Source organism: Dendrobium catenatum, unplaced genomic scaffold, assembly GCF_001605985.2.
Source record: "Dendrobium catenatum unplaced genomic scaffold, ASM160598v2 fragScaff_scaffold_1721, whole genome shotgun sequence".
Taxonomy (NCBI): Eukaryota; Viridiplantae; Streptophyta; class Magnoliopsida; order Asparagales; family Orchidaceae; genus Dendrobium; species Dendrobium catenatum.
This window is the reverse complement of record NW_021320183.1, coordinates 23,600-48,210: the sequence shown is the minus strand read 5'-3', so window position 1 is coordinate 48,210 and position 24,611 is coordinate 23,600. Positions and strand designations below refer to the sequence as shown.

The 24,611-nt window shown below is 37.7% G+C and overlaps 1 protein-coding gene across 1 annotated transcript in view; it reads left to right on the top strand.

The window, feature by feature from the left end:
- The window catches only part of LOC110092057 (cleavage stimulation factor subunit 77), a 100,622-nt gene that overhangs the window by 72,348 nt on the left and 3,663 nt on the right, over positions 1-24,611 (top strand). Inside the window, exons 17-22 of the mRNA XM_028701472.1 lie at positions 9,847-9,911; positions 10,013-10,109; positions 10,466-10,525; positions 11,917-12,069; positions 16,902-16,968; positions 17,051-17,155. Of these exons, the coding sequence (XP_028557305.1) occupies positions 9,847-9,911; positions 10,013-10,109; positions 10,466-10,525; positions 11,917-12,069; positions 16,902-16,968; positions 17,051-17,155 (547 nt within the window). The remainder of the gene's footprint in view (positions 1-9,846; positions 9,912-10,012; positions 10,110-10,465; positions 10,526-11,916; positions 12,070-16,901; positions 16,969-17,050; positions 17,156-24,611) is intronic.

Below are 24,611 nucleotides of genomic sequence, written 5' to 3'. Positions count from 1 at the left end.
GTTGCTAGTATGCCCTCAAAGGTAATTATTCTCCTTTAGGGCATGTCACCACCATGACTTCCATAGTGTATGTGCTCTAGGATTTAATTTTGCTTGTATCCTGTTCTCCCTCTCTCCCAAAATATGTCATGGATTCTCTCTCCTAGTTCAGTCAGTGAAAACCCTCTTCTACTATCGGTAAGAGTATAAACTTTACTGGTACCAACCTCCTTTTATGGTCAAGGGCATTTCTCTTTCTTGTCGGTTTATGAAACTTCATTTTCTTGATGCTTCTTCTCTAGATACCAATAACATTGCCAAATTCTCCAAGTGGAAAGTGTCCATTATGTTCTTCTTAGTTGGTTACTTAACAGTCTTGAATCACTTGCTGCTTTAATTATTATATTTCAAGGTTTTTTTAAAAGATGTGGGATTTTCTTTTATACATAGACCTTTTAGGGAAGTAATATCTTATTTGTCTTTACACTTAATACTTAACATTTTTTTTCTCATAAGCAAAATGCCATTTTGATCTCAAAGTTTTAGATCTCACTCTAAAAGAAATGGGATGAGTTATGTTAATGTTGCCCCTTCACCACTGATCCTACTATTATAAAAGTAGAATGAAAAGTTTCTTGTCATCAAACTTATCTTTAGCTTGCATCCTTCTCTACAGGTGTAAAGGCTTAATTGATAGCTAATTTTATAGCCTCTTACATTTTTGATGATGTGCTTTCCTGAGTTCTCCACATCACATAGCTATCTACGTTTTCACCTTTCACTTTTAACCAATTTTCCTTAGCCACTGGTTTTAGTGGTGTTAATGGCTATATATAGCCTTTTACATTTTTGATGATGTGCTTTCCCAACACCCTTGTTACATCCACACCAACTATCTTCATGAACATTTTTGGGAGAAATTCAACTATCCTTACATTGATAAACATAGTTCTACAACCCGTTCGAACCTTGCCTACTTCTAATGCCTCGTCTTTTCTCTCTAAGAAGGCTATGATCGACTGCTTCCATAGTCTTAATCACCTGTTTTAGCATCTCATGTTGTCTCTTCCTCTTGATCAACTATACCTTTCTCTATTGGTACGCCCTAGATTTTAAACTCTGGTTCCTTTTTTTCAAAATGATAAATAGCTACAAACCCTTCTATCTCACCACATATCTTCTCTTCCTCTTGTGATTGTTGCTAATGTTTCTTCATCTCCCGTCTTTGATAAAGGCATTATGAATTGTTTGAAAAATCTGTATCTTTTTCTCTCTTAGATGTTTTGTATGTCTCATACTTTATTGTTTATTTATTATCTATTAATTTCTTATAAATGCTGATCATAATTGTTTTCAACCTTTTATCCTTATCGTTGTGTCTTTAAAGACCTGAGTTCAAAGAAGATGATGGTGTAGGTGCTAATGCTAGTAGAGTCAACTACCAGACAATAGATGCTACTTTTACCCTCTCCACCATTATAACTCCTTTTTATTGGCATTGTTGGCTAGGTCATCCTTTTCTCAATAGACTTTGGAATTTTATTTTTGTTTCTTCATCTTTTCATAGATTTAATTTATTGCCTATGAATTGGTTAATATGTGTGTCATTTCATCTTACCAATGGTTGTCATCTTGTTCCTTTAAGTTAGTTAACTTAGACAGTTGTGATTATATTCATGCCCTTATTTATCTAGGATTTTTCTATTTTGTTACATTCATTGATGATTTTTGCAGGTTACTTGTGTTACTCAAATGTCACTTAGAGGTCATTCATTTACTTGAAAATGTTTCTTAGAATTTAACCAAATTAAAATTCTTAATTCAACTACATCAGCCGGGTTTATGGGCTTGTGGGCTCCAAAAATTCGACCCCGGCCTCCGCCCGAACGCGATTGTATTTTTGTGTGTGCTTTTTATGTGAGCGAGGGGGAGTTTTAACGAACTAAGTTCTGGGGTAAATTTTGGGAAGGCAGATGGGGGGGATAAGACACTACCCAGAGATTTTGCCCTCATTTTTGCGTGGACATTATGATATGAGTTCTGGTTTCTTATAGACGCAAGCCCCTATAGTTAATTACCCCTCTCAATAACGAGAGAGAACTTTCGATTAAGGCTAGTCGTCAATCAGATATGTAGAATACGTATTATCTAGCATATAGTATCAGCATAGGTTTTGGGTATATGAGTTGGGTTTGGATTTGGGAATTTGGAAACTTTGATATTTAAAATAGAAATTTTCATCATCTTGCACTTAAAGCGGATGGTGGGGGAATGGATGATGGACCCGATCAAGATCCCATGGTTCCGTCATCCCGGACCATCGTAGTCCCTGGTCTACTTAGTCAGAGGAGGTAGTCGACCCAACCTGACAGAAGGATCCTTGTCAGCAGCCATGAGTTGTTTCGTTCAAGGGTATCTTATAGACCTGGGATGGATATTTGCCTAAGGGGACAAATTTGAATCCACATTAGCTAACAGAGGACTTTGTGCCCTATCGATCATATCCTATTTATTTATATCTCAAGGATTTGATGCTACTAAGGAGCGTATTGGCTCTGGCCATAACCGGTATCTGTGGTGCCATTTGGCGGCAAAACCACTCGGTTCAGAGGGCCCCGGGTCATAACCGTTTATCCTGCGGTGCCATTTGGGGGCAAAACCGCCAGTTAGAGGACACGTACCACGTCCTCCTTACTAGCAGGAGATTATTTGAGAATGGATCCTAGTGATATTTTCGACTAGGCATTTGGCTCTTTGTAAGCTAAAGTTATATTTGAATTTGTCCACCTCGGCAAACTGTTGCGGAGGGTGGATGGATTTTGCTTTAAGTATGGATGGTTGGATTTTAAATTTAAAATATTTTGGAATTTTTGGAGCTTGGAAGGCATTTAAAAGTGTTTGTGAACCCCTCTGGTTGAGATAAACATTCAACACGGCCATCATCGGGGCGTTTGGGGTTATTCATTTTTTGGATTTAACCATGTTGACTCGTCCGGGTTGTTGACCGAGGATCAGGTTTCTCGTAGGCCTTGTGCCTTTGCGAATGAATTTCTTTTGTTCTAGACCTTGAAGACTTAATATGCATGTATAAGATAAATATTCTGGTTGACTTCGTGACAGCATATCTATCCGATGGCTTGAACCCTGTCCACTCCTATTTACTTGCTTAGGAGGATCGGGTTCAGATTTAATAACCCGCGTAGCATCCCTAGACGTCACGTGTGTACCTATAACACGCTCGCCGGGGCCCATGCGGGTTTGGGAGTATTTGGTAATTATTGACTGAACATTGTCAACTCCTATTTACTTGCTTAGGAGGATCGGGTTCAGATTTAATAACCCGCACAGCATCCCTAGACGTCACGTGTGTACCTATAACACGCTCATCGGGGCCCATGCAGGTGTTTGGGAATTTCATTAATTTGACATACCCCTTTGTGTACTTATGTGTATACAAGCTACGGTGCTCGTGCAGGGGTATTTTGAAAGTATTTGTGGATGCTTTCTGTCTGCTTGTATGAATGTTGCGGATCCGGTGGCGTTGCATTGTAGATTGTATACGCCTTCTGTCTGCTTGCATAAGCATTGCAGATCCGATGGCGTTGCATTGTAGATTGTAGACGCCTTATGTCTGCTTGCATAAGTGTTGCAGATCCGGTGGCGTTGCGTTGTAGATTGTAGATGCCTTCTGTCTGCTTGCATAAGTGTTGCAGATCCGGTGGCGTTGCGTTGTAGATTGTAGACGCCTTCTGTCTGCTTGCATAAGTGTTGCGGATCAGGTGGCATTGCGAAGACACCTTCTGTCTGCTTGCATAGGTGTTGCAGATCCGGTGACGTTGCGTCTTGATGTTACGAGGTATCTCCTCATCTTGATATTGTCTCCCCTTTTCTCATTCACCGGGGAGGGTTTCTTCTAGACTTTGAAGTTCGCTGCTTTGCCTTGAAAAAATCTCTTTTCAAGTTCTTTAGTGTAATAGACTTTTTTTTTTTGATATTTGTAGATGCAAGCACTATCTTCTTCTTAAGTGCAAGATCAAGCAGAAATTTAGGAACACCCGGAAGTTTAGTTCGAATTTGCTCAAACATCTCCTCCATTCTGCCAGGGGGTGTCCTTTTTGTATATAGAGTCACCCTTGTACCCAATCGTACTTGAAGACTTTAATCACCGTTTTCGTAGGTGATATATGTACTTGTGCCCACAGTGGTTCGATGTGCTATATACCCACTGTTGTTATCCACAAGTGGCTTGTAGTCATTTGCAGGGGCCCGCTGTATTCACTATGACCTCCTAGAAGTGTTCGTAGGAAAGGCATTTGTACCAGTATCATATCCACCTCTCACCAATCTCAAGTGGTTTGATAATTGTATTTGAGATTATATTAGCACATATGGCAGTCGCATGTGAACTCTGCAACTTGTTACTGTTGTTTGCCAATATAGTTCATTTGACCTCGTAGGGATTGTTGTAGGAGTCTATTACATCTGCATCATGTCCACCTTTCACCAATCTCAGGTGGTAGTTTTGACGTTTGCATTACTTTGTAGGGACGGGTCTTCTGCTATCAAAGGGGGTAGTATTGCCTTCTTTAATCAACAGACGTTGTTGCTTGTGTTGGAGGTTCTAATAATACATGCAGGAGGGACACCCGTGCATTCTGCAGCCATTCGTTGCCGATCTCGTAGAGACTGTTGTAGGAGTCAACTACATTCTTTGTTTATATGCATTGAGGTCTCATAGTGTACTTGCTTGTACCTCGATGTTGGTAATGAGGATGTTGCAATATCCTTCCTACGAGGGCTTGCGGTCCTTTGTATTTGCTGCATTTTAGCCACATTCATTTGTAAGGGTTAATGTAAATGCCACACATCATCCCTCGTTCATGCTAAGCTTGATGTCTTCATTCATTCGCCTCTCAATTGAGATGATCGATACAAGTTAATGCATGCCAAAGCTTGCAACTAACTCATGTACGGGTCACTTATTCCTTCGAGTTTGAATTAGAAAAGCTCAAGTCAAACTTGCTTAAAATTCAGCTCAAGTTTAAGTTCTAACTTGTTTAATTTAAATTCAGATATTTCATTAGTCATTTGTGCTAACTCTTGTGTCATTTTGAAATTTGAATTTTATCAAATCCACAAGCTCGAGTACAGGTCCCCTGCTGTCCAACTCAAGTATTCGCTTGAATTCAAATTGTTCAAGCCATTAATGTTCGAATCCAGAGTACAAGTTCAAGTTGATTGTTCATGATTTGAATTCAGCTCCAATTTGATTTCATTTTATTTGGATTTGATCTTTGGAAATCATTTAAATTTTGTTGTGATTTAGGTTCAAGTCCTCTATTCGTGTTCATTTGAGTCCTAATGCTTGTTCTTTTCTGTCCAAAATTTGTTCACATATAGGCCCAAATTTTGCTCAAGTCCACGGTATCTTCAGTCTGAATTTTGGCAGCCTCCTGGCGTCTCCACCATTTAGGGGAAAAACCAAGAGGCAACCTTCCTTTCGACGCTACGTGAGCGCTTCAGGTAGGTGTCAAAAATGACATCGCGGTCGCAAATTTTATTTAAAATCCCCGCCCACTACTTGCGCGTTTAAGGGTTTGGAGCACAAGTTAGAAAAAACACAGATTTTCCCCCTTTGCACTACGTGAGCGTTCGTGGGTACTTATATATATATATATTAAAAAAATTTATCCTCCTTGCCGTAAGCGTCGTACCGGTTTCCCTCCTTACAACGTTACTTGAGCGCGTAAGGGGCTTGCCGGCTCGTTGCTAGAATTGAAGGGGGATTCTTATGTCGTCACAAGCATTGTGCCGGTTTCCCTCCTTACAATGCTACGTGAGCACGTAAGGGGTTTGTCGGCCCGTTGCAAGCCAAGAGAAAAGAATCTTAGGCGTTTGTCCGCCTCGTCGTAGGCGTCGGGCTAGCTTCCCTCCCCACAACGCTACGTGAGCGCGTAGTGGGTTTGCTAGTTCGCCGCCAACATCGAGAACGAAAATCTGAGTTTAGGGATTATTCCTTCGGGACCGGCGGACTGGCGGCGGAGGGCACGGGAACCAAGGCGGGAGGAGCACATTCTCTTCTTCCTTCTTTTTTTTATAATAATAATAATAATAATAAACATTATTATTATTATTATTATTATCATTATCATACCTTATGATCATAACAATAATAATGAGCATATACCTAAGTAATTAGATTGGCTAAGGGGGACGGGTGGCTTGCGGCAGAGAGACAGGAAAGGAGGAGCTTGGGTAAAGGAGAGATCGGGCAGAGTGGTTCGGGTATATGAGCCTTGCGACTTGCTGGATGTAGGAGGTCGGACAGGGAAGGCGGGTTTCCGCTCCAGGTAGGGAGAAGAAAATCCCTCACCCTCTCTCTCTCTCTCTCTCTCTCTCTCTCTCTCTCTCTCTCTCAGGACGGAAGAAGTGAGGAGATCGGGCAGAGGTTCGGCCGAAGAAGCGCACGGGAGGAGGAAAGTTATCTTCTCAGGGAACGAGCTCCCAGTTGTTGCTTCCGATTAAGATGTCGTAACTTCCGATCCCGTCAGGGAAGGAAAGTCGTCGCGGGAATGAAGTTAAACAGCAAGAATGGAGGTAGGGTTTGGTTTCTCTCTCTCTCTCTCTCTCTCTCTCTCTCTCTCTCTCTCTGCGGGCTGAAGAAGCAGGGGAGTCGACGTCCTGGAGCAGGGGATCGGGAGAGCAGGAGGGGAGGAATCGGGCGTGAGAGCGAGGCAACGACAGAACCAACCCCAAGGCCTTCGGTGCTTCAAGCTTTTAACGACTCGAATGAGTCATGCAGGCAATCGTGGGAGCGACATGTGACGTGGGAGGAGGTCGTGCGACGTGCTTCAGCAGAGCAGGTAAGATTTGACTCCATTTTTTTGTTTTTGCTTTGCTGGCTACGGGAAAGGGTCAACAGGGCTGGACTACCTTGAGCTGCAGGGTTAAGTATCTTAAGGAAGCCTGATTCCTCGAGCCTACTATGACAACGCCACAATCCGGCTGAGGAAAAATCTAACTTAATATTATTCTTAAAATCAACAACTAATTAATTTAATAAAATAATTATTAATTCATTAACTTCCAACAAATCAAATTAACTTAATCAAACTGGTTACTACTATGTAACCTGGGTCTACGAGGCTATTTGCTTAGCGCTAAGGAAAGTGAAATAAACATCACGACCCTAGTATAAACAAAGGTGGTAATCATTTAACACTAGTTTAATTTTTCACTTTAATTAATTTTTTTGGTACTAAGAATACTTGAATTTATTATATTTCGTTTTTTTATCTTAACAAAATGGTGTTGGTGAATATAAAAACTATAATATTCTTCATATTTCAAGGTTATTGATGTTTGACCTGAATGGCCTCATTAGTTTGGGGAATACTATCTTGACAAGTTACAAGGTGTGGCAAGCGCCGCCCCTTTGTGCTCCAAGTTGCGTATGTGGAGTTTCAGCTCTAATTAAAAGACATGGATTTAAATTGTCTTATTCATACATTAATAACTTAGTTAATAGTCTAAACAATTAAAGTGCAAATTATGTATAATTAAACAAATTTCACACTAAATAGGCATTCAAATTCAAGCCATCGCGTCGTCGGCCTTAGATCTGACTTGGAAAATTTTAAATTTGAGACCTCTCGCCGTTGACCTTAGGTCTGGATGGAATGGTTTCAAATCAAGGCCTCGTGTCGTCGACCTTAGGTCCAGCCGGAAAAAAATAAACGGCAAGTGCCGCCCCGACCTCCTCGCTAGGGGAGGGGATGCTTGGAGTCGGCCTAAATGCCTCAAGAGAGTAGGGAAATTCTCTATTGGAGCAATTTGGATTTTTATTAATCAATTGATTAATTTTCAATAAAAATTGATTAATGAAGATTAATTAATTAATAAAAAATAATCAGTTAATTGAAAATTAATTAATTAAATTTAATTAATCAAAATTAATTGGTTGGTTAAAATTAATTAATTAATTAAAATCTTTAAATTAATCAAAATTAATTTTAGTTGGTTAATTGATTAATTAATTATTTGAGAGAAAAAATTAAAATTTTAGAGTGATAAAATTTAAAATAATTAATTTGTTAATTAAATTAATCAGTTAATTATTTAATGTTGAAAGAGCCATTGTAATAGTGAGGGTTTTGTTTAAATAATATTAAAAAAAAAGAAAAGAAAGAGCAGTTTTCACTAATCAACATGTACAACTCAACACTGAAACTCTCAAACACTTTGCCATCCAAATCCTGTACAAAACTCCCTAACTCTCAAACAAGATAAAAACAACTGTGCCGCTCTCCAAATCCTTTACAAAACTCTCCAACTCTCAAACACCAAAACAAAAACAACTGCTCTGCAAACTCTCTAACTCAAATACAAAACTCATAAACTCTCAAACACTACAAATCCTTAAAACTCTGAATCAACACGAGCTCCTGCAACAAGAAAATAAAATTAATTAGCATTAAAATTAAATCAATATCAAAATAAATGCTAAAGAAGAAAAAATAACAAGTGCTATGCTAAGCTACAAACATAAAGTAGAACATGCTACTGACAAAGTAACTACTAGTATAGTCTACGGAACTAAAAAGAAAAAGAATGAAGTACTAGTGTCACACAACAACTGCTGGCTAGTAAGTATCGAATTAGTAAACAACTGAAAAGTATAATCTAGTGTCAAGCTAACAAACAACTGCTATTCACTGAAATAAATACACAAAACCAATGGGCATCTTAATCTAAAAGATTAGATTGTAAGACCAACTTTTAGGCAACTTCCAAAGGGAAGCTGTAAGACCTACCCAAATAATTAAATCCTTGGGTAGCCTTGCTATCGAGCTAGGTTGTTAGACTCGTTAATGGGCAAATCCTAAATATAGTCGTAAGTCTCACTCGAAATTAAACGTACAGGCAACTTTTAAGGGAGTCGTAGACCTGTCAACTAAAACAAATAGGCAGCTTAGCTTATAAGGTTAAGTTGTAAGACTCGCTATCAGACAACTTCTAAGTGAAGTAGTAAGACTTGTATTTTAGGAAATTTTTTAAATAAATTTCAATAACCTTAATATCTAAACAATTAAATTCAAATTAATTGGCAGCCTTACTTTAGAGCTAGGTTGTAATGGGAAACTCCTAAATAGAGTCATAAGTCTCACTCCAATTTAAACCTCCAGACAACTTCTAAGGGAGTTGTAAGACTTGTCAATCAAAATAAATGGGCAGCTTAGCCTATAGCGTTAGGTTGTAAGACCCGCTATCGAGCAACATCTAAGTGAAATCTTAAGACCCACATTTTAGGAAAATTATTAATAAATTGCAATAAACCTACAACCCAAACAATCAAATTCAAATTAACGGGCAGCTTATCCTATAGGACTAGGTTGTAAGACCCACCAGTGGACTACTTCTAATAGAGGCCATAAGATCCATTTTTTAGGCTACTTTCAATTGAAGTTGTAAGTCCCGACCCAAATTCAAACACCTGGGCTACTTCTAGAAGAAGCCGTAAGACCCACTTCAATTCAAAATTCTGAGTAACTACTAAACAATGTTACAAATCTCAAACCAAACAGGCTTCTGGGTATTCTAATAGATGTAAATCCCAAAATCCAATAAAATTAAAATTCACATTTAACCACCTCAGTCTACTTGAGATCCTTGAGCAGGCAACCATAGTTGGCAGGCAACCGTGGTTGGTAATCAAATTCCTTAGACACTACTACGCTCAAAAAAAAAAAAAAAAAATTTTTTTTTTGCTTCTCTCTCTTTTTTTAATTTTTAAATTAGTCAACACGCTATTTGTCAAGAGTAATCTATACCATTCGTTTTGAATTTGTTCATGTATTTGCTTTGCAGCTTGCACACAATGTTTTTGAGGCAGGCTTAAAAAAGTTCATGAATGAGCCTGGTTACATACTTGAGTAAGTTTTTCCCCATGACTTGCCATCAGTGTAAACTTTTCGTGTTATATATAAAGAGAGAGAGAGAGAGATTATATATAAGATCTGACTTTAACTCACAGATATGCAGATTTCTTGTGTCGTCTAAATGATGATAGAAATGTACGTGCCTTGTTTGAACGTGCACTAAGCCTGCTTCCCCCTGAAAATTCTGAAGAGGTACATTGGTTTTAACAGTGATTGAAAATTCATTTTTTCGTTGTTTCACTGGTTGCACACAGGGCTGACATTTTAGCTCGAAAATTGAAGATCGCTCAAAGATTGAATCAATTTTTGGCTCAGATTGAGCCAAACAAGTCAAGACATGAGCTAAATTTCAGTGGTTGCACCCAGAAGTCTGATTTCAAGTCAATTTTGTGTTGAACCTGGATTAGATCAAGTTGGCTAATAGTATATTTTTTAAATTTAATACATGTAAATGTGTTTGGACTTCTGATATTCAAGGATCTTAATTAACAATCTAGTTACTCTAAATCAATCTGGAAGTGTTTCTCATATTTGAGTTTGTGAAACAGGTCTGGAAACAATTTGCTAAATTCGAACAGACATATGGAGATCTGGCAAGCATTTTAAAGGTACATTTTTTTATTATTTTTCTCTGTATTGCTGGAAAATTGGAGTCCTGTATTGTTTTTCTGTTGTGAGTTGCTTGTATGTTACATTTGCAGATGTCAATTTCTATTTTTTTTGTCCGGGTTTACACTGGAAAGTGTGTTTTTCTCGGTGCATATTTGGCAACTTTACCGTACACTTATGGAAAAAACAAACCATCCTTTTTTTCGAAATTTGAGTGAAAAATACTAATTTAATGGAGGCAGGATTCAATCCTTGGTCTTTCACAACAATTCTAGGGCCTTTATCAATTAACTAATTGACGCCCAAAAAACAAACTCTCCATTCCTTCAAATGGGCACATAGTACTTTGCCTTTTTTGTCAATGCACAAATCTTCAATCCTTCGAAGGGGTTGTTCACTGCGAACAAAAAGTGTGCACGTTAGTTAATTGAACCGCATGTATCGCAAAGAATATTACATAGAATATGATACTTAAAAAAGTCCTTACAACTCATAATTTTAAAATGATCTAAGCTATTTAAAAGGAAAACTATTACCAACTAGGAATCAACATGAAAATTAAACTAAAGAGATATTTTCGAGTACCTTTAAAAAGAATCAATATGAATAGTTGAACAAGAATTCGTATAAAAGAATGAAGAGTCAAAGATAAGAAGTTAATTAAAACAATACAAAGGCTTGATATCGAGAGTTGTGTTCTAGATTGTTCTAGTTTTTATACTGCCTCTCATTAGGTCATTTTCATCTCTCAGCTCCTGCAATGCTATGTCCGTTCATCTTTTTCATCTCCTATCTCTTGTTATGCTATCGTCTGTTGAGCATATGGTGTAATGTTAATGGCTATGATGAGGTGAAGAAGGGCATGAGCATGAGTAATGAGAATGCAGCGTCAGTGCTTGACTAAGAGAAGAGTCATAACCTCTATGTATTGTAGTAGGACCATGAAACCTGAACTCTCTTCGTCCATATGCCCTTGAATCAACAAAATGAACTAATCTCCACTCGGGCTTGTGAGTTGTGAGTATGAAATGTGCTCACACATGTTGTACTTCACTGTGCTTGTGCACTGCGGCGGATTGAACTGCTCTACTTCAAAAGCATGCTTATGATATCACTGTTTGTTCCATTGATTTTATTTTATTTAATTTTTTGCTGTTGTTGGTTGCAAATACGAAAAGCATAATGGATTTTTCAGCATGTTTATGAAGTCCAGCAATCAATAGAATATTTCTCTTTTGTCCTTATCGGTGGCTTCTTTTGGTTTATCTGATTGAGGAGTAATCCTCTTTCAAATCCAATTTATCTTATCTATCACTAAATCTTGTATAAAATCTGCATTTCTGACATCATTCTTTATTTTTTATTGTGTTCCATCATTTTCCTGTTCCAGGTTGAGCAAAGGCGAAAAGAAGCTCTATCTGGTGCAGGTGAAGAAGATTCATCAACATTGGAGAGTACTTTGCATGATGTTGTCTCTCGGTACAACTTCATGGATCTTTGGCCTTGCTCGTCCAAAGAATTAGATCATTTAGCAAGGCAAGAGGTACTAATTTCCCACCACGCCTCTGATCAGTATTCAATTCTCACATACTAGTCTAGTTTCAGAATGTTACGCCCTTGTTTATTTTTCTTGTTTTATGATAAGCAAACTATAGACATCTTGAATCATCTGCCGGGATTGTCAAATTTATGTGGCCTACTTTGATGGTGAACGCTGTGAGTAGGCAATCACAATTGCTAGTTTTTATGCTGTTTGTGGATGATTTTGGATGACATGGATAATGGAAAGTAAAAAAAAGATACCACCATATAGCAAAAACTAGCTGGCATGCTGGCAAGAGCAAAACCCATATTTGTGCAGAACTGCCTTTATAAAGGACTTGTGAGCTGGTTAGAAGGATAGTGAGCTTTTTAGTGCTGGTTTGGCCCTTGAGCTACCAGACTTGGCCTTGCTAGGGTTTTGCATTTCCAAAAACAAACTTCCTCATTTGTTGTACTTTCCTTATGTGGATACTACTTTCTTATTCTTTCATGCGCTGAACATTTTCTTCCAGACTAAAAAAAAGAGTACAATGCCTTTATTTTAGAAACAAAAACTCTGAATTGCTTTCCTTATGAGTGAGAATTATTATGGCACAGTGGCACCTTTCTCTTCTCAGGGAAAAGCATGCCATCAATTATCTTCTCAACATGCATCAACCAATTTGCAGCAAAAATAGGTCCTTTAGCTTCTGTAAAATGGCATATCTTGGAACAACCTAAGTGTTTGTCCATTGTAGTGCTATTGCTTCCACCGGACTAGGATTGAGAATCTCTAACCAATTAAACTACTGCTGCTATCATCTAAATGGTATCAAGGCGACACTGATCCCTCTATGTTAAAAAAATGATGTGTAATATGCCATTATTAATTATGCCATACATATAAAGATATGAGTTTAAGCAAATTTACATAATACATGTCTTATACTTCTTATGAATTTATCAAAATCATAATCATCCTTTTTTCCTTATTTATCTGTTACTACCTGTTCTAGGTGTTATCAAGGTGGAATAGACAGTTGGATAGAAATTTGGATCTTAATATACAATCTAAAGTAATTTTCATAATAATTTAAAACAATTATTTTTCCAACTTAATGTACAAAATTCACAAAAGAATCACTTAATCATGTAGTATCATTTAAGATATCCTTAAATAGTACATTTACCATATTTAATGCATATCTTAAAAGAAAGCATCTAAAACCACACTATTTTCATCATAACTAAGAATATACATAATAGTAGCTCCTCTAAATCATATGGGATTCTTTAAGGTAAATGTTTAATATATCTATCACAGGAGCACCATCTAAACTTTTTTGATATTAAGATACATCAATATTAATAATCTTTTGCCAAACATCATGAAATGCAAAGCAATGGGCTTACAATACAAGTTTTCCTAGCTAATACTCTAGGGGAGCGACTCAATCTTTCAACATGCATATGTCAACATTCCTATACATTATTTCTTTTGCATTCAACTCGACATATATTATTTATTTGCATAAAAATTGAACGATATGGTATAGGGTCTACACATGGAATTGAAACATGATATGAAAACACACATATGATGTTCATAGCAATATGAGAGATTACTTGCATTAAGAAGAGATAAGTCGTTGGAAAGCCATTTATAATAAAATTCTTATAAAAATAATACTATCTCACACATATAAGTGAACAAAAATCATAAAAAACCAATTAAATACATTTCATTTAGGACAAATGAATAATGTTCTAATTAAAAAATGTGATCAACCACTTGAGCCTTGTTGACCTAAAAAAATATAACAAAAAATAATTATAAATACCTTACCTATCTGTATGTGAACCATGTCGCATATGTGGACTCCCATACCATGCACAAACTCTTCTCCTAGGCTGCAGATCTCCCTTCTCTTGCACTCTCTCCCGCACTGACACCCTCATATTCTCTCTCACTCTCACTCTCTTCTTGTGCATCTCCACCATGCGATCTCTTGCAAATGTCATTGCTCCAGATTCTCTCATGTCCAAGCATTTCCCATGACCTGCTCTCAGACACTTCTTCCTTCTTCCTTCCCTCTTTCCCTTTTCTACTTGCCTCTCCTTGTCGCCGCCCAGATCCACTCAATCGTCAATACCGTAGCGTCGCGACAAACCACCATCAGTTTGACCATGCCACCCCACTGCTTCAGCCCATTTCCACTCCCCTCTTCTTCCCTCTCTCTCACTCTTATTTCTTTATCTCTTCCTCTCTCTCTTTCAATCTCTCTTTCTCTCTTTGTCTCCCTCTATCTCTATCTCTCTAATTCTCTCTTCTTTCATTCTCTTTATAACTCTCACCTCTCTCTTTCTCTCTAGAAAGAGAGAACAAAAAATCCTAAAAAAGAAAACAAAAAAGAAAAAAAATATATAGAAAAGGAAAAGGAAAAAAAGAAAAGAAAAGGTAAACATATCGTACTCGTCCGATCATTGCCATCACTATGCACCAAGGTGTAATCTTGCAAACACTTGAAACCCTCCAAAATTTCGAATGTGATGTGTAGGGTGTAACGAGCAAAATTCATGTGTGCTTTTGTTAGCACGGTCGGGGAAACTCGTCTACAATTTTCGTGATGCAATGGGTAGATGGGTAGACCATGTGCGCAATTTTCTTAGAATGACAAGGAAAATGTAAGTACCTGTGTGCACATTTCTTCACTGGTGGGAGAACATTATGAGTTTTAAGCAGTACACAAAGACTATACATTTTTTTGGAAGTGGTGTGATAGAAGAACCCCTCCTTGTCACAGTTTCTTATGAAACCAAACATTCATTTTTTATGCGTTGTGGGAAGGCTTGATACTCTCAAAGACACCCTTTATGCGGGGAAGATGTCAGGAGACTACAAAATTTCAGGTTGAATGAACTTATATAGAACAAAACATTGAAGGGCTAACTTAAACAAAATAAATTTAACCAAATGAAAGATCAAAATTACAAAATAAGAATGAAAATTGAATACTAAATGAACTTACATGAGACTTGTAATAAGCTCAACAGTTCGCCAATGAGCTAGCAAAACTTTTCCTTCACTTTTAAAACTTCATTGAACATGGTTTAAAATTGCGCAAAAGAGGTGCGCCTCAGCGCAATTTCGCCTCTTTAAGCCTCAAAGCCCACGCAATGAGTTCAGGATTTGAGGAGTACGTCTCAAGTTTACTGAGGCGTGCCTCGCCTCACGGTTTAGAGGCGCCCGCCTTTAAAAATAATAAAAAAAGCTAACCTAATATATATTTGTTCGGTCGGAGACCCCCCCCCCCAACCCTTGCGCGATCTTCCATCATTTCCTGAAAATAAGTTTTCTCCCTTCTTCAAGTGACCTTTTTTCCCTTTTCGTTCGGCGTTGGCTTCCTTCCACCGTGAGTTGTTATTCGCCTATTGCTTGGAGTTATCTTCTACCGCGAGTTGGGTTGGAGTCTCCTTCAACCAACCGCTGAAAGCTTTTTTCGCGGTTCCATCCATCTCCTTATTTTGAAATACAAGATCGGTTCGTTCTGCCATAAGGACCACCATATTCTACTGAGTAAGATTCGGCAATCGGTTTGTCTGCTCGGTACCGCTTGGTATCGCTCGGTATCTCTAGGTACATGCTCGGTACTGCTTGGTACAACAATGTTTGGTACCACTAGGTACATGCTCGGCACCGAGCATGTACATGCTCAGTACCATTCAATACATGCTCGGTAACGCTAAGTACATACTCGATACCGCTCGGTATCTTTCCATACAAACAACTTACGAACTTTAAAAGCAAGCATAACTTATAAATTACTCTTATAATAAAAATTTGCTAGGTCTCTTGATTTCCAAAATTTCACCACTTTCTTCTTTTGTCATAAAATATTTACTTTATTAAGCTATGCAAATTCACCCGTTCTTTATTTACTAATTTGGATTCTTAAAATATTTATCCTTTTATTTTTTATTGCAGATTTCTCTATCTATTAAATTCTAGTTTACTACATTCCTATTTTTAAGAGTATCTATCCTTTTCAGTTTTTTCTTCTACGCATATTATATATTGAAAACCCTAGAAATCCCTTTAGCAAACATACAAATCATTCTCAATTTTATGATCTGAGCTTTGACATAGTGATTCATATCTCGGTTCTTAACTGTGGTCATGATCATATCCATACTCATACTTTTATTTCATTCTTAAAAGAAAATTCGACGTGCATTCTCTATTTGTTCAATTCGACGTGCATTCTCTATTTGTTCATTTCTTCTTTCAGCTAAACTTCAAGTTGAGTCCCCTTTGGAGCTCCTGCACTACCGTGGTGCCCTAGCCACCTCCGCTTCTCACGTTAGGCATGCACTCAAAAGTCATCGTGCCCGTCCTGATTCTGCTCAGCATCTCCATCTCGATCCCACTTACCTTTGGCGCACTCGTACTCGCTGCATTGTCACATATGCAGTGCCAATTGGCTCCTGTTGGTCTCCTGGTGCTCTTATCTGGCCAAGTTGAAAATTATCAACGGCTGCTTTGCCAAATTTTAATCTAAATAAATTTCATAGTTCTTTTATTTATACAGTAAGCTCCATTAAGTTCGTAATTCAGATACTGGTTTTGTGATTTATTGTTTCATGATGTAATTGCCCGCAAACTTGATTGAATTTTAAGAATTGTGTTGCTTATCAAGTCTACTTATTTAAAGCTTCTTATGTTGTCATGAGTTGTTGGTAAACTGCAATGACATTCGCATTCATTTCCATGTGCTTCCATGCTCAAATGATCGAGCATATGATCAATTTATGTACTGTTAAATGTAAACACACAATTGGTTTCATTTATTGCAGTGGCTTGCCAGAACCATTGATAAGAAAGCTGACAAGTCTTTTCTTCTGAATGGGACTAATGCTTTGGGTAACCCTTTATAGCATAACTTTATAATGAAATGATGATTTACCTCAGAAAAAGGTCTTTCTTTACATTGAATTGCGTGCAGCTAAAGTTTCCATGGGCCAAGTGAGTAAGGTTTATTCACAATCAGCAAAAATTAGTTACCCGGACACTTCTCGGATGGTGATATATGATCCTAGACAAACTAATGGTATGCATTATTAATACACCGTTTATGGAGCACATAATTTCTTATTATCTGTATGTATATTGAATTGCTATTGCTTGCAACACTTAAGTAGGGACTCTTGTTGAACATGACTCTTTAAAAAAAAAACCTTTTAATGAATATTGAGGCAGATCAAGCTCTCCCAAATCCCTAGCCATTGGCTAGAGCCCAAATAACCTAAGAATAAATTAAATTCAGCAAACTCCAAAACATAATCCTGAAATCACCCTATTGTTAGCCTTAAATAAGCTCTCATAATTCCCTCCCAAATCACCCCCCTTTCCGTAAATAATTCCCTCTCATATTTGAATTCAAATTAGATTTATTTTACTAATTAATTACCTCATAATTGTAATTAAAACTTTTCCAAACAATCCCTTCTTAATTCCTCCTCCTTTTCCCTAAATAATTCTCTTTTAGATTTTGAATTCAAATTAGATCTCTTGCCCTAAATAATTCCCTCTCAATTATAATTAAAACATTCCTAAACAATTCCCTTTTAATTAATAATCTTCTTAAATAGCTCCATCTTGATTAGGAAACTTTCTAATTCCCTCCCAATCAAATCGGTTGGTCCATCTCAGTCATCTCATAAAAATGCATGAAAGGCATATGTTCTTCAAGAAAAGTTGGACTCAAATCACTTCACTTTAAAAAACTTGCTAGTCATCCCATTCTTTGAATCAAACATCTCATTATGTTGCATCTATGTGTGTTTAAGCGAATTAAGATGTCGATAAATGCTTTTAATCTTTTTAAAGTAAAAAAAAAAAAGTGAATAGAAAAAGAGGAAGAAAAGAAAATTAATAAAAAAAATTGAGAAAACTTCATATATACAAGTAAACGATCACAGTAGATATGACTCCCAATATGATTGCATCATGCAAAAAGTAGAATAAACTTGTAAGAGGGCTGCCCTTCTTATACAGCAGTCATAAGTTTCAACTTATGAACCTTTCTCAAATTTTTGGGATGTATGTCCTAGCACCCAATGCAATTCATGTTAAATCTAATATTGGGGAAATATATTCAAGTACTATGTATGCATAATTTTGATTGGGTCCAATCCTCTATAAGCAATCAAGCAGAGTGAATAAGGCCCCCCCTACCACAATTATCTTCACATAAAAATTAAAGTAAAAGTTAAGTTGGGTCATCCTTAAAGTTTTTAGTTGTAAGTCTCACCTCTAATCCCCCGATCAGTCATTAGCATATGATAGAGTTATTAGAGCTCATAGCATAATAATCCTTGTGTAAAGATAAAACCAAGCATGTCTTTCTCTCAATTTGCATTAATGTCATGGTCATTCTATGTTATGAAAGATAAAGCACTTAAACCATAGGTCCAATCCTCTATAAGCAATCAAGCAGAGTGAATAAGGCCCCCCCTACCACAATTATCTTCACATAAAAATTAAAGTAAAAGTTAAGTTGGGTCATCCTTAAAGTTTTTAGTTGTAAGTCTCACCTCAATCCCCCGATCAGTCATTAGCATATGATAGAGTTATTAGAGCTCATAGCATAATAATCCTTGTGTAAAGATAAAATCAAGCATGTCTTTCTCTCAATTTGCATTAATGTCATGGTCATTCTATGTTATGAAAGATAAAGCACTTTAGCCATAGGGATCTCGTGTATTCTTACGAGTTACTAACCTCGATGATTGAATAGATTATTGGATATCATGATCGGAGGTGTTTCCACTTAATATCATGTTCATGGCCCATAATAAAATGCAATTATAACCATCATAACGGAAGGGGGTCCTATCATAAAAATGTCTTATTAAGTTCCAAATACATTTGGGCTCTTTGTTAATGATGGGTATATTCAAATAAAATCACATCCAAAAGAAAGCTTTATTCAAATCTAACCCCCTGTAAGATATAAAATAGAAAAATAAAAATTCTAATTGGTAGAGCTTCCACCAAAATCCTTCCCTATACTAGGTAACTGAAAGTTGTCTTCTACCAAAGGAAAGGGAGGTTAAATAGGACCCTTATTCAGGACCATTATGCTCATATTTACAAATCTACCCTTCTTAAGAAGAATGTAAAAAAAATAGTTCTGATAAAAAAATGTAATCTAGCCCTAATGACTATGTCACACAAAGTTTGAAGTATTTCACACAACTTCAAGGTGATTTGCGTGCACTTGAATCTAAAAAGCATAAATCATCCTTAAGGAAGCATATTGATCTTCTAGAAAGGACTTGGCTTATGTCCTCTTGAGAGCAATTTACATGATTTAATTGATCATAACGGTTTTACATAGGAAGACCTAGACCATTAAATTACTAACCAAAGTAATGCCAAACAGCCCAGACACTACAAAATATCATGAAAAATCAAAAGAAATATAGATCATAATGTTCTTAGCATTAAATAACATCTTTAATCAAGTAATCATTTGAGTCTAGCCAAAGTCTTGCAGGTCTACGATGATCCTACATTACATGAGCCTTTTCTTTCCTCTTGTTTTATGTATGTTTTGGTTATTAAAATCCTGCCATTGTAACCAATTAATAGTAATTAGCAATTTTTTTAATCTGCAAGTTTCTTTTAATGTTAAGGCTCAAATACTGCAACTGTACATTGTAACCATTCATCAAATTCCTTTCATTACTTTTATTGTTCTATAGTCTTTAGATTAGTATGCCATTGAAATTCTTACTCAGGTGTGAAAAATAGTTGATATCATAATTAAAATTTTATAGTTTTTGTAAGAGTAAAAGCCCAAAATAATCCCCCGACTATTAGTAAATGCTCAATTTAATCCCAACCTTTCATAATGCCTCAATTTAGTCCCCCGACTATTAGAAAATGTCTCAATTTAATCCCAACGTGAAAAGTAATAGTTAAAGTTAACCCTAACAGGTAAATGTGAAGTCATTGTGGGTATTAGAGTGTATGTGAGATTATATTATTATTTTTATGTATTTTATCATTTATCATATTAAAATAAATATAAAATCAAAATGGAAGTTAACTACATTTATTAATTATTTACTCTTGTTATTTAGTTCATTAACATCCGTTATGATTTTTATATTCATTTTAATATGATAAATAACAAAAGATAATATTATATCACATATACTAATATACCCTAAATACTCTCATATTTAATTGTTGGGGTTATTCTAACTCTAATTGTTGGCATTGGGGCCAAATTGGGGCAGATTCTAATAGTTGGGGAAATAAATTGGGTCATCATGTAAATTGAGACTAAATATAGTCGGGGGATTATTTTGGGCTTTTACTCATTTGTGTAATGTGTCCATGGTCATTATGTTTCCAAAAAAATGTAAAGAGTTTCCCAGGAGATATCCAAAGTTTGTTAAAATTTTCTTTAAAAATTAAAAACATGACCAAATGAGTTGTTTGACGTCATTTTCCATTGTGCCGGGGAGTATCAATAGAAAATCAGAAAAAATTAAAACTACTAAAGTGACAACTAAAATAAAACCAACAATCATATTGACAATTTGCTCGTTGCTATGCATTTTTTATGAGTTTAAACATTAAGATTTGCATCAGTTTAGCTTTTGCTTGGATTTGCATCAATCTAGCTTTTTGTACTGAATAGCTTAGAACATTCTTATAAGATGTTGCAAATAAAAAGAAGTGGAAGGGGTTGGAAAGATTACCTTATTTTACATTGTTGAGTTTTGGTAGCAGGCAAAGCAGCAATTTTGTATCGACCTTTGTGTCTAGAAAGACAGTAGCTAGGTTTCTATATTAGTAGTCCTTAAGGATTAGTCTATCACATTAGGATTGGAAAGCATGCAAATTTAATTAATAAGAAAATTAACGTTTTTTCTGTGCAAAGGGTTTTCTATTCTGAAAAGATGAATTTTGGAGTAAATGTAAGAGAGCCGGGGAATGTCGGCAAGAAGAAACAGAGAACAGGGAATATTAAAGAAGGCAGAAGAAGTGATCTCTTATTATCTTGTGAACATGGTTACAAGTGTATATATAGAACAAATTAAGTAAAGTTGTAAATACAGTTGGGTACAGGATAGGCTAAGCTAAATCGTGTGCTTATAGCCTCCCTCAAATTAATCATTATGTGATTGAATGGTTAATTTGAAGCGAAGGTGATCAAAGCGAGTACATGAAAGCGGTTTAGTTAGAATGTCTGCAATTTGATCTTGAGAGGAGATATGTTGTATGCTGATGTTTCCGGACGAAATGTGTTGACGTATAAATTGATAGTCTATTTTGATATGTTTTGTCCGAGCATGGAAGACTGGGTTCTTGGCTATGGCAATTGCCGAGATGTTGTCGCAATGAATGGTCGTTGGAGAGCTTTGTTCGAGTTGTAGTTCGGAAGCTAGGCGACGAAGCCAGATGACTTCGAACGTGGCCGCAGATAAAGCTCTGTACTCGGCCTCTGTGGAAGATTTGGCAACTGTAATTTGTTTCTTGACAGACCATGATATGAGATTTGGTCCCAAGAATGTACAGTATCCGAGTACGGACTTGCGATATGTGGTATCTGAAGCTCAGTCAGTATCGGTGTAAGTGCGAAGTGTTGTGTCGCCGGGCGTGATAGGTAATCCGAAGGATAATGTGCCTTTGATATAGCGTAGAATTCTTTTGAGGTTTTGGAAGTCACAGACTGTCGGATTCTGCATGTGTTGGCAAGCCTGATTTGTGGCGAATGTGATGTCCGGTCGCGTGGTGGAGAGGTATTGAAGCGAGTCGGCTAGACGTCGATACAGGGACGGATCATGGAATGACAGATTGTTGTGCATATGATGTTTGGACCCCGAGTAATGGGTGTAGGAGCGGCCTTGATATCGATGAAGCCAGCTTCCTGTAGAAGCTTGGAAGCGTAGTGTCCCTGGTTGAGAAAGAATCATGTGGTAGTTCGGCAGACCTGTATACCGAGAAAAAGGGAAATCAACCCGAGTTGTTTGAGTGCGAATTGTGATTAAAGATCTTTGAGAAGGGTCTGAATGTATGAGGAATCATTGCATGTATAACAAGAATGTCGTCCACGTAAATTAATAGATAAACGTGAATGTTTTGTTTTGTATAAATGAGAAGAGAGGGGTCGGAGTGGTTAAACCCAAAACCACGGGACTGCAGAAATGTGGTAAATTTCTGAAACCATTGTCGTGGCATCTGTTTAAGTCCGTAAAGAGATTTATGTAGTTTGCAGACAACATCCGGTTGGTGAGGATCCTCAAATCCGAGCGGTTGACGCATGTAGATGTCATTCGGGAGTTCGCCGTGGAGGAAGGCGTTCGAGACGTCGAGCTGAAGCATTGTCCAATTGTGGTTGATGGCTAAGGTGAGAAGCAAGCGGATTGTGGGCATCTTTGCAACTGGGCTGAAGGTTTCGTTGTAGTTTTCACCAAAGATTTGTTCATAGCCAAGAGCGACGAGACGAGCCTTGTATCGGTCGACTTTGTCGTAGGGTAGCAGCTTTGTTTTGTATGTCCATTTGCATCCGAGGATGCGTTTGTTTGTCGGTTTAGGAACGAGGGACCACGTCCCTTGCTGCTTCAGAGCTTGGTATTCGACATCCATTGCTGCTTGCCAGTGTGCTAGTTTAGCTGCTTGCTTGTAGGTTGTTGGTGTGGTAGGAGCAGCGTTGTTGAGAAGAGAGATGATGTGTTTTGGTTTGGTAATGCCGGATTTTGAAGGAGTTTGCATCGGGTGATATGGTGGTGCAGGGTCCGTGAGGGGTTCCGAGGTGGAGCTGGAGTGCTGGACGCAGGGGTTGGAATATGTTGATTTCAGTTTGTGCTTGTTGTTTGACGGAGAGGAATCGATGGGAACATTTTTGGTCGGTATGGGCGGGTGGGGTATGACTGAAGTTGGTACAAGTAAGAGTGGAGGATGAGCGATTTTGTTGAGTTGTGAATTCGCTGTATTGGAGGTAGGATTGTGTAGCGGGAACGTTTGTTCGTGGAACACGATGTGTCTCGATATGTAGACTTTGTGAGTGGCTAGATTATAGCATTTGTATCCCTTGTGATTTGGGGAGTAGCCTAGAAAGAGGCAAGGGTGAGATTGAGGGGAGAATTTGTTGTTGGTATAGGGTTGAAGCTATGGGTAACAGAGGCAGCCAAAAGTCCGTAGGTTGGAGTAGTCTGGTATAGTGTTATGTAGCATTTGGTAGGGAGATTTGAGTGCTATAAACTTTGAGGGGAGACGGTTCATGAGGTAGTTCGCCGTTGAAACGGCATCTGCCCAAAATATGTCGGGAAGGTTGGAGGCGTGCAGAAGTGTCTGGGTAAGATCGAGAAGATGCCGGTGCTTTCGCTCAGACATCCCATTTTGTTCAGGTGTACGTGGACAACTCAGTTGATGCAGAATGTCGTGCTTGTTGAGGAAGTAGGTGAACTCAGTGCTTGTGAATTATCCGCCACCGTCGGAGCGGAATTGCTTAGGAGTGGCTGAGAACTGGTTTTGAATGAGACTATAGAACGATTGAAATCTTGTAAATGTTTCATGCTTGGAGTTCATAAAATATAACCAGGAAAATCGTGTGAAATCATTGATGAAAACAACGTAATAGTGTCAATCGATTAAAGATGTGGTGCAGGCCCCCAGACGTCCGAGTGGATGAGCTCAAACGGATAGGAGGTAGCATAATGTCTTTTATTAAAGGAATGTTTATGGCTTTTAGCCATGTTACAAGAATTGCATTGAAAGTCAGAAGAGATGTTTTTAAAATTTGAAATACAGTGAGCTAAGGTATTGAATATTTTGTTGTTTGGGTGGTCGAGACAGGCATGCCAGGTAGAAGTAGACGTCGTGCTTGCTTGAAGAGCTTTTGGTCACTTGTCCGGTGCAAGGATGAGCTGATAGATGCCGTTAATTAGGCGTCCACGAAGGAGTTGATGATCCTGTAGATCCTTAATTTCAAAGCCGTTAGAGTCGAAGGTAATAGATGCAGAATTATCCGTAGTTAGCTTTGAAACAGATAGGAGATTATGAGTGAGAGAATGAACGTTTAGAAGGTTACATATAAGAAGCTTACGCGGGGTATCTAGTAGAGGTAGCAAACCTTGGCCATAATTTTGAATCGGAATTGTTGATCCATTAGCAACCGAGACTGAGTCTGACCTCTGATAAGCGGACGGGTATTGGATGGTCGAGCAATCAGACGTCATATGTGTGGAGGTGCCGGAGTCCATAACCCAAGTTTTATTGGCCGTCGGAGTTGATTGAGCAAAAAGAGCCCGGTGAGCGTCGGAGGTAGTGGGAGCATAGTTGAGGTTACATCGGTGCCAACAATTGATAGCTATATGACCAATCTTGCCGCAGATTTGGCAGATTGGACGATTGTTGGGAGCAGGAGGAAGAACGTGGGATTGTTCGGCCGATGCAGATGTCCTGGTATTGTTGTTTCGGTATTTGAAAGAACGTTTTGGATTCTTGTTGCGAGTCTGATTGTAAGATGTGGTTTAGTAGGCAGA